The sequence below is a fragment of the Melanaphis sacchari genome, unplaced genomic scaffold, assembly GCF_002803265.2.
Source record: "Melanaphis sacchari strain LSU unplaced genomic scaffold, SCAv2.0 Contig0_pilon_pilon, whole genome shotgun sequence".
NCBI classification, from domain to species: domain Eukaryota; kingdom Metazoa; phylum Arthropoda; class Insecta; order Hemiptera; family Aphididae; genus Melanaphis; species Melanaphis sacchari.
Window position 1 is genome coordinate 6,896,629 of NW_020270366.1, and position 14,281 is coordinate 6,910,909.

A 14,281-nucleotide genomic window follows, 5' to 3' on the forward strand; every position below is an offset into this window, starting at 1 on the left:
TAACAAACCTCAGTTTTCTGTTTATAAATAATTTAAATTTTATTAATTTATAATTTTTAATATACTATAAGCTATATATTGTGTACCTACCATGTTTGAATAATAGTATAATGGATATTAAAATTGTTTTCTTATCCTAGTTTATCTGACTAGTTAAGTAATTTTTATAGATTATTCAAAATTGTTCATGTCACAAATTTATTAATATCGTAGACTTAGCCATTAATTTTAAAACATTATAAATATATTAAAAATTTAATGAAAATAAAAATAACTAAATATTATATTTATTTTCTTTATTAATGTAATAATTTTTATTATTAAATTACATTACATACCATGAAAAAAATTTAAAGAATGATTACTAAACTTCCTTAACAAGCAAGTTATTATTTAATTTTTAAGTTAATATTTTATGGAAGAATTTACTTAAAATAATATGAAAATGAGAAAACATTATGAAAAAACTTAATCTTAAAAAAAGTTTGTTGTTACATAACAATACATCTAAATTGAAAATCTATTTACTAAGATAATACAGTGAAAATTGTCTAATGTGGAATAACATGGGAACAATCAAAAATTCCGCTTTAAGCAGTTCTCCGCTTTATCGAATAAAACGGAAAAATTCTGGATTATAAATTTGTATCAATTTTTCACGTTAAAAAATTAGTTTATGACATTTATAATTTTTATTTTTGAGTTAGAGACTAATAATTATAAATTCAATTTATTACTCGACTTTGTATAACGGATTTTAGATTAATTATAGACTATCAACAAATCATACATATTATATAAGTATGAAGGTTGGGAATTAAATTTAAATATTTATCTTTTCCAAAAATCATGTAGACCTTTTTTTTTTTTGTCACTGTTGTTGCTATTTTTCCAATATTATATGTATTTAAATTGACGTCACTTTGTATGCACAAGCAAACTGTTCAGTATAAGACTGTTGGTGCATAAATGTTTCACAACTATACATTATATATACGGGATAAGTATGTATCGCAAGTACGATAACCAAAAAAAAAAAATTATCTAACTAATATATGTAATATAGTTTTATTTGAATTTATCGTTTTACAATGTATTTACATACTCACATCAACGTAACGTGACTCGTGACACATTTCCGGTTTATGCAAGGTTAGACGTGGAACCTACAAAATCATTCCGTATTCACATTTAGAAGGTTCCGTTTTATTCAGAGTCCGCATTACACAGTTTTCTCTGTAATTACTTCCAGAGAAATTGAAACTGAAATATATATATTATATCTTCTTTATATATACCTGTAAAAAATATAGTAGTTTTTTTTTGTTCAGGATAATCTCCTAAACTATTCGTAATAACTCAACTTCGATAGACTTAACAAACTTAATAATATCTCGATCCCCTGATCACATAGATAAACTATAAACGACTAACCAAACTTCGTGTTATTGGTATGATGTTTTAAACATTCTCAAGTTTCGATGCACTTACCAGGTCTAGACACAATAGTATTGGAGTGAAGATATTTCCATTTTTTGAATTCTCAATCCACAGTTCGAATTTCAAACGAGACTTCGCTAAATACTAATAAATATCTCAAAAATTCAACATATTTGTTTTAGTTTAGCATGCGTGCATTATACCCTTATTTTCAAGTATTTTTAATAACTTACTATGCCTAATGATGCTACACGTGAAATCAACGACGACCAGCCGTCGAATGGGACCATCGAATCGCGCACACGAGGACTTATGTGCCTGCAGTGCAATTAGTATACATCGTCGGCGTTGAATTCGAGACAAGTAATTGAACTTTGTAATATTTACAGATCGTACATAGATAGATGTTAATAATTCTTTAACTACTTTACTGGTCAAAATCTCAGATCATAACGATCATTATTGGTATAACTGAAAAACGACGTCTATAGCTTGTTTCCAGTTAGCGAAAAAATCATTGTCATTAATAATTTCAATAATTGCTGTTTATCAAACGTTGATCTGAGCGATTGCATAATCAATTATATTATTAGTCTTTTACTAACGTTTCAAGTCATTAAACGTACAAAAGTATTTTTTCGTCATATTTGCATAGTCTTCCGTAGGTGAACCTAGCCTACGATCAGCTGTCTTGTGACAGTCCAGCTACTATTGAGTTTATTAATTTTAACCAAATTTTTATATTATGATTTCCATAAAAATAGTATAATTTTTAAAATATTTCTATTCTTTTAAGTTATTTATAAATATTTTAAATTGTCTGTATATTTTAGTTTTATTTCCATAAATGTTAATAAAAATGTTTTCTCTTGGTCAAAAAACTTGAAAATTGAATACAAAATCCCACATAAGTTGTTACTATAAATACATAAAAATATTTAAACTCTTAGGTACAATTTATTTTAATAAATATTTTGAATTGAAATTTAGACAAAATTACATATTTAAATTATGAATATTCATTATTATGTTAAAGTTCAAAAGCATTATTCGTAAGAGTATAGAAATTGTAAGTATATTATTTGATTTTATACACAATTATTATTTTCAAATGCAATGTTTTTGGTAAACATTAATTCAACCTACTGTATTAATAATAGTCAAATAAATTATTTCAATAGCTATTTTCAAAAAAAATATCATGGAATATATTTATTGATATAAGCTAACAGACTGTCTCCTTTCATAATAAGTTTTTCATGTATATTATATATATATATTAATGAATTAAAATTTAACATTTCTATAAGTGACCTAATCATCATCAAACGTATGGCAGAGCAGTACCTACTTTAACCTACTAACCAAAGTGACTCGTAAAAGAAAAAAGTTTAAACAAATGTTCGTCAGAGCATAATTGTTATTTAAATTTTACTCTGGAAACCTTGTTGTTTTTTACTCTTCGACTTTTTAAAATTCCAATTTTGATTATTATTTTTATATAATAATTATAAATCATAATTCATGATAAATTTTCATTCCGTGATGCGTCTAACGCTGATACCAGTTAATGCATTTCTTTTAACGTATTTTAAATTGATTTGATTCTTTAACTCTTTAAAACCATTTATTAGTAGTCATCATTGTTTATTAAATTAATTTTTTTACTACTGTAATATTTAACATTGTGACATGCAATTTTACTGTATTTAATGTAAATCGTTATGCATTTATTTATTTAGACGGTAACATGTTATTCGTTAATAAATTCAGTGCATTTAGAAACTAGTAAATTATTTATACATATGAATGGTAAATATTTATAAACCAAAGTTTTTATTATATTAGTTACATATAGCTATAATTTGCTTTTCTTTTACTATGAAATTGCTTTATTTAGACACTCTCATTGTATTGAAATTTTTTAGAGTAACATACCCAATTCCCGTATAAGTATATCTCATTATTAATTTCTAATAATATTGATTGAATTCTAATTTAATATTTATTTTATTCATAATAATTTAAAATACTGTACTTAATATATACGTATATATATGTGTATTATAATTGGCATGTTTTAAATCGCTATTTTTTAACTACTGAATTTAATTTTATTTACGATATGGTTTGTAGCTATGTATTTATTCCCACTCAATAACTTAACACTGTTTGTATAACATATGTATTTCATATAAACGTTTATTAGATAGTTTAAATTTAATTTGTTAATGTTATCTATACTTTTGCACCTAATATGTGCGTCATAAAACAAAATATTCAAATATAATAACGTTTTAATTGAACTTACAATATGTATTTAATTAATCTACAACAGTTTAAAAATATTTCACAGTAAAGACTATTCAGCATTTAAGTGTAATGTGTTTATGTTTAAATGGTTTAGTATATATTATATACTAGTAGCTATATAATTCAAAAAGAAAAAGAAAACCGTTTCAGCAACAACAAGTTAAATATGCAATGATAAGAAAATCATAAATTGTTGCTACTTCTAAAGTATAAGTTTATTAATAGTATAGTATAAATTAAATTTTGACTGCGTTTTACAATTAACCAGCTATACCTTTCTAAACTATAAAAACTAATCATTTTTTTATTTCACTGAATAATTTTTATAATAGTAATAAAAACACATTATGACATTAGATAGAAATTGATAATCACAAAAATTATAATTCTCTATTTTTAATAAAATCGTTATGTTGTTGATTAATACTAAATAGTGCAATTTTATAACATTTAATTAAATTATAATGTCGTAAATGTTCATCTTATTTATAAAATTATAAAAATAATTGAACTAAATGTTAGCGAAATAATATTTCATAAGTCTATTACTATACAATTTTACAAATAATTAAGTATGTTATTTAATATTTAGAAAGATTTTTTTTTTTCACATATTATTTTTATTTTTACAATCTGTATAAAGTATTTACAATACGCACAATAGATGTATGATATTATAATAGGTCATGGTTGGTTTGGGTGAAGAAGCTATTCAGTAATAGCACTTCATGGCGTGTGTGGTGGTGGTTAGTCGACTAGTAAGTCACGGCACCAGTTGCGTTTTAAATGTCGATCAGGGTCGCCTGGGAATGTTAGTGATGAGAGGTTTTGGATGAGGGGGTTACGATGATTTGCAAGTTTAAGGTGGAAACGTTTGTATAAGGTTTTAGTAACGTTTTTGACTGTCGGAATAAGGAGGTCCCTGTGGACGTATCATTCGATACGTAAAAAGGAGCTTTGGTTATCTGTCGTAGGCATTTGGATTGAAATTTTTGAATTCTGTTTGTGTTAGAGTCTTTGGCTGACCCCCAAAGTTGAATTCCATAGGACCAAATAGGTTTGAGGATTAGAAAGATTAGTATTGTAATCTATAAAGTTTAGGTTTATTATAATATGACTAGTTTACATAAATATATAGTAAATGGTTCATGATTAATATTATAATAGCATAAACTTTTTAATTTTATAACATGATATATTAAACAGTAATCGCTAATATAAAATAATAATTAGTCCGTGTTCAATTTTCATTTAAAACTAAAACAGCGAGCACTCGAAAACTTTGCAATATACATAATACATATTACATATATTTAATAGGTTCACATGAATTGTGTATATTATGTATATTATGTGTAGTTTAGTGGTTGGGAAAAATTATATTTTCACATAAAATTGAAAAGCCGTGAGCACCTAAATTCGTCATCCTGCGTATGATTTTAATCACCGTACAGTAAATAATTTTTCCGGAATTTATAAAATATTACATCATCTATTAATACTTTATGTACTTACTCAATTTATTTTATAGTGTTCTAGATAGTAAACACTAAGTTTAATTTATATTTATTGTATTTAACTTATTCAAGATATTTTTTCCCACAAAAAGGAATTTTTAAGTCTATATTAAGGTCAACATTAAATATTGTATAATAACTAATAAGTAAACTATATATTATTTTACTTTTTGATATACAAATAACGATAGTAATATTGGTAAATAATATATTTCATTAGTTTAGTTAAATTCTTGCTGAACAAATTATAATTTTATGAATATAATTATAACATAATTCAAATAGTTTTAATTAATACTGTACTAATTTTAAAACATATACCTATTTATTTTATACTTAACAAGTAAACATTGATAAAATACTAACTGAAATTATTAACCAATTGTTTTCAAAAATGTCTTACATTGTGGATAGATAAGAATTATTCAATTATTTTATATCTGAAATAAATAAATATATATATAATGCGTCACTATTTAAGGCAATAAAATTTAGTAGTGTGGTGCACAGCTGTATGCACAAATATGTATGAAATAACAAAAAGCAATGAACTAGAAAGGTGTTCACTTTATTTGAGAGTTGTAATAGTTATGTACCTGTGTCTGACAATATTAATGTTTGTTAATTATCTTATATTAAAGTGTAACAAACACATTATTTTTTTTTAGGGTATAGGTAATATAAAATAAGTTATTAAATTGTGTTTTTTGTTGATAATCTTTTTTAATTTTATAGTTCATGATTTAATTTCAACTGTCAGAATAAAAATTGTTTGGTGATTATTATAAAATTGGTAGGTTCTAATTTTTGTCTTCATGTAATTGGAAAATTATTGTTTTTATATTAGTGATTTAATATACTTACTAGTTAAATTATAGTACAAAACATATTTAATCCAAACGATATTTTTATTTTATTAAAAAAAGTAAAAATAATAATAATATGCCACTGATACATTTTAATAACAACATAATTTAACAAATGTAAAAAAAGTATTATTTCTATTTTAACTACCTTTTTTTTTTTTTCCTTCTTGAAACCGGGAACGGGTGGGAACTGTTTAGCACAATACTGCCACCCTTCTATTTTAACTACCTACCAACCTACTTATTACCTATCCACATTAATACCTATCTACCTATTAACTTTTTTATTTTAAATCGTTTTTTAAACTATTAAAATTTAAAAAATAAGTATCATGAACTAAATTCAATCAACAACAGTTGAACAAATACATTGTTAAATATATTTTTAATCAATATTTTATTTTAAATTTAATGTAAAATAAATACTTTATATTTAGTACTCTAAACTAAAGGAGTAATAAGAAAAAAAACATTTTAGTGCTAAATATAAGTTTTTCGATAAAATATTCTAATTCATATCATTTAAATGTTTAAAATAAAATGAAATAAATATAAATTATATGTTATACTATTATTTTATTATGTATTTAGGCTACATAATTTTATAATATTAAAAAAACAAAAATAAAGAAAATAAGTAATAGATAAAAAAGAATATTTAATCATAGTATTATATTCCAATACTTTTAATCTGCATGTAATATTAACTCTTTCGTCTCAACACTAAATATTTATTATTTTGGTTATCGATCGCTCTACTAATATAAAAGTTATATTTAATTTACTATTAAACTATAAATGTGATTAAATATGACGTATTGATGATTTTAAGGAGTCGTTACAAGTTACAACCTCATTTGTTGTCTCTGTCTTACAAATTACAAATGTATATAACACGGAAAATTTACGCTCAGCTGCAGTTTACTTTTACCTTCGTTATTTTTCATAAAATCAAAGTGAATCGGTCTATTATAAAAATTAGTATTAAGAACTTTATCTGTGTTCGTAAACCCCGAAATACAAACATCAAACAAAGATAATGTTCTTACCATCAAATTTAATTATAGGTTTATTCACTTTAATATTAAAACTGGCGAAGCTAAACGTAAATAAGTGTAAATTCAAGTAATTCTAAATCGGAAACAATAAATTTGGATTGACGTCTTTTTATACTGAAATCATAATGTTTTTCAATATCCGTTATCGGCTAAAAAAATACCTGCTAAGCTATTCCTAACTTCCTAAACTATCATTTACAGCAAAATATTATACTAGATATTTAAAATATTATTCTAAAAAAATAGTAACCAATTATTTAAACTAAAAAATAAAAAAAAATGAACAGATACTATATCATACAATTTATATGTGTATTGTATATTTTAATATTTATATAGATATATTAAGCACAGTGGCGTTTTTGTCGTGGGGGGGCAGCCTCTTCATTACCCCCGGGCTACACCATTAATTTGTAGGCATGTATAGCACTTTTAAAATTCTATACTCAATATGAACCTGAATTGTAATTTAATTAAAATGTATAATAAAACCTAAATGCTCTATAGTCTATTTGTATTATATGAAAATATTGTACCTATTAAAGTAGATAAGTAACTTCATTTTAAACTAAATATTCCAAAGCAAATAAAATATAAATTAATTATAGTTGCAATTTCATGTCTTTGAGTCTTTCTGTTTTAATATTAATGCCTGATTTTATAATTTGATAAAATGTAATACAACAAAAGATAGGAAGAAAATTAGGAATATTGAGATATAATCAATTGTGAGCAAGGTCGTGATAGAGACGCCCTTATTTGTCGCTATGGAGACCCCGAAATTCAAAAATCCATGAGTGAAGGAAAGTTCTGATGCCGTAGTTTTACGCTACAGATCAACGAATCACAATCATCAAATTAAACATATAAAAATCGTATAAATAGAACAACGCTAAATAATTAAATTAAGGTAATAACGTTTTGTTGATAGTATAATGTTACAATAATTAATAGATTCTTATATATTTATATTTAAAAATAATGCATATTGTTATCATATTATATTTAAAAAAAAAACTAGATCTAAAATCGTTAATTAATTAAACAAACTTTAATATTGGTTTGCTATTATAAAATTTAAAATTTATAAGAATTTTATGATTTTTAAATTTCAAATTAACATAGTTATAACTATTATTACATTGCTTAATTTTGTAATTATTTCCTTGGGAGTGTGTATTTGGGTGTGGCAAAATAAGTTACGTTAGATATTTTTTTACTATTGAAATTTATAAAAACCAACTTAATTAATATAAATTGTATACATTATATCAACATTTTGTACACAAATTTATATTTATTGAAAGTTAATTTAAATTAATAATTCAACTATAATAAAAATCTCAATGTTAAATTCATGAAAAAGTTCATAGCCTATAGGTATGCGTACTTCAACTTTTAATTTAATGAAAATATCGAGTAGGTGTAACTAAATTAAAAATGCAAATAATATCAATTATTTTAAAATTTTAAGCATTTTAATGATCTGTAATATAGTTTAAAGATCATCTACGCATTATTATATTTCACAATATGATTATAATCACCGAATTATTTAACAATAAATAAATATATGAACATTAAGTTTTCAGAATTTAAGTATTCAAAATCTTAGAAAAATGAGTGATGTCAACAAATATAGCCATAACATTGTCCCAACTACTGCTGAAGATAAACAAGTTGTCATTGACTTTTTAAGAAAATTTTTCTTCCGAGATGAACCTCTTATTTTGGGTATAAATATGCGGGAAGATTATGATTCTTTAGCAAAACTTGAAAACTACTGTTTTAATTTTATGGATAATGGTAAGCTCAAACATAAAATTGTAATATACAATACACTTTATACTTTCTTTTAAAAATCATACGTTTTTTTTTTTTTATTGTCATAAAAATTAAAAATAATATATTTATATAACATAAAAATACCTAAATTTTATATGAATAATATAATAAATATTATTCGATAGGTACTTACAACTTTCAAATTATATGATAAAACCTTTTTAAATATATTCAAGCTGTGCATTAGCGAGTTAAAAAAGTTAAAAAAATTCAAATTTAACCCAACTATTTGTGCTTTTATTTGAAAGAAAATAGTTTTCCCTTGTGACTAAATTAAATGATTAATAAGAAGATCATTTTTTCAGACATCGACATCAAATTACCAATTAAAGAGAACGCAAAATCCGCATGTGTGTCTTCATAGTATAAATATACGATATATCAAATTTATAATCAACAATTCCAATTTAGTGATTTTGTGTAATAATCTTTAATAATAGAGAGCATATACTTATTATCGATAAAGCACGATTGAGCATATACCTTTTTAGCAACACAATTAAGCATAGAATAATTTATGTGATGTTGCCACATTCACGATGCGAACATTTTCTAGTTTATTATTTTCACATATATTATTACACCAATTATTATGATATCATTGATATCAAATCAGACGCGAACTGTGAGCTGGCCAAGCTAGAATTTAATGTTCAAGCTTTCGACCAATATTTAAATCGTAAGAATACGGAATCTTTATTAAAATATTTAAGCTAACTTGGAAACAGATACCAAGGTATAATAATGTAATTTAATTTATTATTATTATCAAATAGATTTATATATTATATAATTTGACTACTATTGAGACTACTATGGACTTATAAATATTTTAATTTTATTATTTTCATGTCATAACTATTATTATTACTATTATTATCAAACAATCTAAATACTATTATAATGTGACTAGGTATGTTACATATTATGGACTATGAAATCATAACATGTTATATTTTGAATTATTATAATTATTTGAATAAATATTTTTGTTTAATACAGTTCAAAATTAAAAATGGCAACGTTGCATAGTTTTTTATGCTTAATCGTGTAGGTTTTCTTTTATATTTTAATTTCCTTTGATACACCGACAATTTTGCTCAATCGTGTCGCAAAAAAGGTTTTTATGCTCAAATGCTCAATCGTGTTACAGCCCTTATTATGAAACCTAAAAAGAAGCAATTATCTGTTTTGTTTTTTTACGATATCTTTGTTTAAGCAAAAGTACCTATGTAAAATATTACAATTTAAAAATTATTTTTATAACTCATTTAATAATTAAAATATCTTTAAAACACAAATAATGGTCCCAACATTTAAGTTTGATAATGAATCAATTTACTCTATTATTAAATCTTAAATTACTACACACAACTGAAATTACTGAACGTAAATTTGCTTTGTAAAATTATAACAACACATACTGGTGTGGTGTCCTTTTAACAACTGAAGTTATTGATTAATAATTTATGTATCCGTTAGAATATTTCTTAGCATACTTATTTTGAAGATAATGTTTTTTTTAAATATTAAATTATTTTAAATTTAATCGTTCCTTACTGGCAAATAATATATTAATGACATAAATTTAATTAACTGTATTACGTACTATTTATTAACTGATACAATAACCACTTTTTTGTGAATAAAAAAATATTTAATATTGTATATTACTTGCTTCTATTAAGAAACCATATATACGAGCCTATATGAAATATACCTAATACTTAAATGTAAACAACAATCAATAACAAAAATGTATTAAGTAAAAAAAAAAAAAAACTATGTAATTACTAGTGGGGCAGAGGTTTTTTTAACACTACTGGCAGGTTCGTTTTGTATAGTTGTAAAAAAATGGTAGTTAGAAACAATTTTGTTTGTGTTACGACAAAGCCAAATCTGGAGTTTTCATTTTTATTTTTTCATATTTAGATAATTTTTTCTTTTTTAGTCATATTTCTTTTTTTGTCTATTTTTTTTTTTGTTTTTTTTTTTTTTGCATTACATTTATAAAACTGATAGTCATTTCTTCTACTTATTTGATTATTTGAAATTCTCTACACCCAACTGGTAGTGTGTCAAATTAATATTTAACTGTACACACTTATAGAATCAGATATTGTCCATGATTTATTTAATATTTTTATTACTCTACATTTTATTTATTTTTAATATTTATTTACTAAACTGCTAATTAAAACTATGTTTAGTGTATACTGTATAAGTATAAATGTATATTTTAATATTTTGTATATGTCTCTACTCTAGTATTTATTAATCAGTTAATAATAAATTATTTAAAATTATATGTATAAAATATTATATAATGTTGATTTTCATTTAAATTACGTATTTTATTTTGAAATTCAGGTTTGGCGTTTAAAGCAGTATCTCCTAATGGAGACTTAATAGGTGTCGTCTTAAATAATGTGATGCACAGAGAAGACGGCGAAAAAAATAACGAAAGCGAAGAAGACATAAAAGATAACACCAAGTTTAGTGTTATTACAACATTTTTAGATAAAGTCGAACGAGAAGCAGATGTTTTCAAAAAATACCCAAGTATAGATCGTGTAATGGATATAAAAATAATTTCTGTAGATGAATCATTTAGAGGCCAAGGAGTATGCAAAGCTCTAATTGATAAGACAATGTAAGCTTATTAATAGTTTTGTACCTCTTTAGTTTTTAAGTAGAAAGTATATTACCAAAGTTATCTATTACCTACTATAAAAATGTGATAATTATAGTTATTATACATTAAACATTAAATATTTTACTATTATTAAATAAAACAAATCTGTAAATTGATTTTAATTTTTAAAATGTGGATTACACAACAAGAAACTTATGCTTCCCACACAATAATCACTTAAGCACTTAATAATAGCTTTGAACTTAACACATTAATTCATTATTATAAAATAAGAACTACTTAACTCAAATATTAAGTGGCCTAATTAATAAGGGTATCGATTTTAAAGCCAAAGTTGTTACTTCATAAACACACCCAAGCTCCTCAAAAATTCTCAAATATGAATAAGTCTATGACCTATCTGAAAATTACTAATTAATAATTTTACCGAATATAAATATATTAAAAATTAATGACTGCAATTCCTATTATTTTTAAAAATCCCTAATCTATAAACCATTTATTCATTTAATTAAATATTTAAACTTTAAAGCAAGTAATAATAAAATTCAAAATAATATAATAAATTATTTTTAAAACTTAACAAAAATAAAATATCATGTTATGAAAATGATATTTTTTCTCGATATAAATTTAACTTAAAATCTCTTCTTGGAAAAAATTTAACCGACAGTGTAGGTAGTATGTAAAGCTTTATACATACATACATATATCTAGATTAATGATGTTAGTATTTACTTTATGTATAATTATTGTAGCTTCTTGAATAAATTATTATTAATATTATATATTTATACCTATTTATTGTATAGACTATGTATAAATTATAAGTACACTTATATTTTCTTAATTTAAATATTGATATTTAATATTTAGACATATATTTTATTATGTTTGACTTTTCAGAGAGTTAGCGCTGGAAAATAAATGCCCAATGGTTTATATAGAATGCAGCAGTTATTTTTCAGCTAAAGCAGCAGAGAGACTTGGATTTGAGTGCATATATACTTCGTATTTTCGAGATTATCTAGATGAAAATGGTAAAGTCATTTTTAAAACTCTTCCCCCTCATGATTCTTCAAAGGTATATGTGTTACATTTATAAGAACTTTACTACAGTGGCACAGCTCATCCTTATATAGATAGACAATAGACATATTCAATTTTACCCCAACAATTAATAAATAGTATAAAATAATTCAAGCTTTTCGTGTATACCTATAATTATTATTAAAAATAAATAAATTATATGATTATAATACAATTATAGTATAGTTTATATATATATATATATATAACTTATATTCCATATAGTATGATTATAATACAATTCTACTTATGTGTACTAAATAGGACTTAGGTCTTAACTTTTAGTATAATATAAAAGTTCTTATTGTATTATACTGTTACCTATATAATAAATATTACAGATTTAAGTCTATGTACAATATCACATTATTTATTATGTTGTCATTTTTCATACCATAATATGATTAAATTTCTGAAGCTCTATCGTCTCTAAATCCTAATCCCATTGAATAATTTTAAATACGCTGTATAATTACTTATATATAAATATATAATACTCGTATATTATAAAACATAATAATAAATTAGCATATAATTATTTTTAAGTTTTTGAATTATTTAAAATTTTTATTTAAATCATATTATTGTAACCCGTGCTATATAATCAAAATATTATTTTAAGACTTTATATTAATAAAAACTATGAACTATGAACTATTTAACTTTTTAACGTATTTTCAAACGTTTATGCATAATAATATATCATTGGATTGGGTGCAGAACTTTTATAGTTATATTTCATCAAAAAATAGGTACCTAATAATTTAACAAATTTATCATCAGAGAAATATAAACACTATAATAATTATCACTCTTTACGTTCCAAATAAGAACCAAACCGACAAACTTTAAAATCTCAACTTTGTGAATTGTGAATCAATATTTAGCACTGTTTATTTCATTTTTACATTCCCCAAATGATGTATGTGTCAGCACTTGACATTGACGTTTAACATGGAAAGTTAATTTATCACAACTAAATTATACACCCATCATACATTTAATATATAACTAACATGTTTACTGTTTAGCTACACAAAACAATACTATAAATATTAAATTGCTATACTATTGGACATAGACAATATAAATGACTACCTCATCAATAGAATTCAAATTTGAAAACAAATAATATTTTGAATAAAGATATAAAAATGTGTTTCATTTCATTTTGATGCTACGGATAAACATTATTTCTACTTTTTACCTTTTAAATTTTTAATTAATAAATACCTTTTTTTCTATGTCACTTTTTTATACATATTTTTAAATTAACAATTTATTAGAAAATTTTTATTCGTATTCAAGGTACAAATCTATAAGAATAACCTATCTAATGAGTGCTTTCACCTTGCAATACAACCATAATACTCATTAGTCATTCTCTAGGATTTCCACCACAAAGATTACATTTTAGAAAAATACCGTCAAATACCTACAAAAACCTATGTCAATACTTAACCCATTAAATATACTTATGAATATTAAATAATTTGA

General features: G+C 23.3%; 1 protein-coding gene across 3 annotated transcripts; it reads left to right on the top strand.

The window, feature by feature from the left end:
* Nucleotides 1-6,048: 6,048 nt before the first annotated feature.
* LOC112597204 (dopamine N-acetyltransferase-like) lies at nucleotides 6,049-12,907 on the top strand. Of its 3 annotated transcripts, none has more exons than XM_025343176.1 (4): nucleotides 6,049-6,063; nucleotides 8,780-9,000; nucleotides 11,410-11,692; nucleotides 12,602-12,907. In XM_025343176.1, exons 2-4 carry the CDS (start codon nucleotides 8,814-8,816, stop codon nucleotides 12,798-12,800), a joined length of 669 nt encoding a protein of 222 aa, XP_025198961.1. In that variant the 5' UTR covers nucleotides 6,049-6,063; nucleotides 8,780-8,813; the 3' UTR covers nucleotides 12,801-12,907. The 3 variants fall into 3 exon arrangements, with proteins under 3 accessions (XP_025198961.1, XP_025198944.1, XP_025198951.1); XM_025343159.1 differs by lacking the exon at nucleotides 6,049-6,063 and adding an exon at nucleotides 7,999-8,104; XM_025343166.1 differs by lacking the exon at nucleotides 6,049-6,063 and adding an exon at nucleotides 8,015-8,104 and having other exon boundaries at nucleotides 8,787-9,000.
* The last annotated feature ends 1,374 nt before the right edge of the window (nucleotides 12,908-14,281 follow it).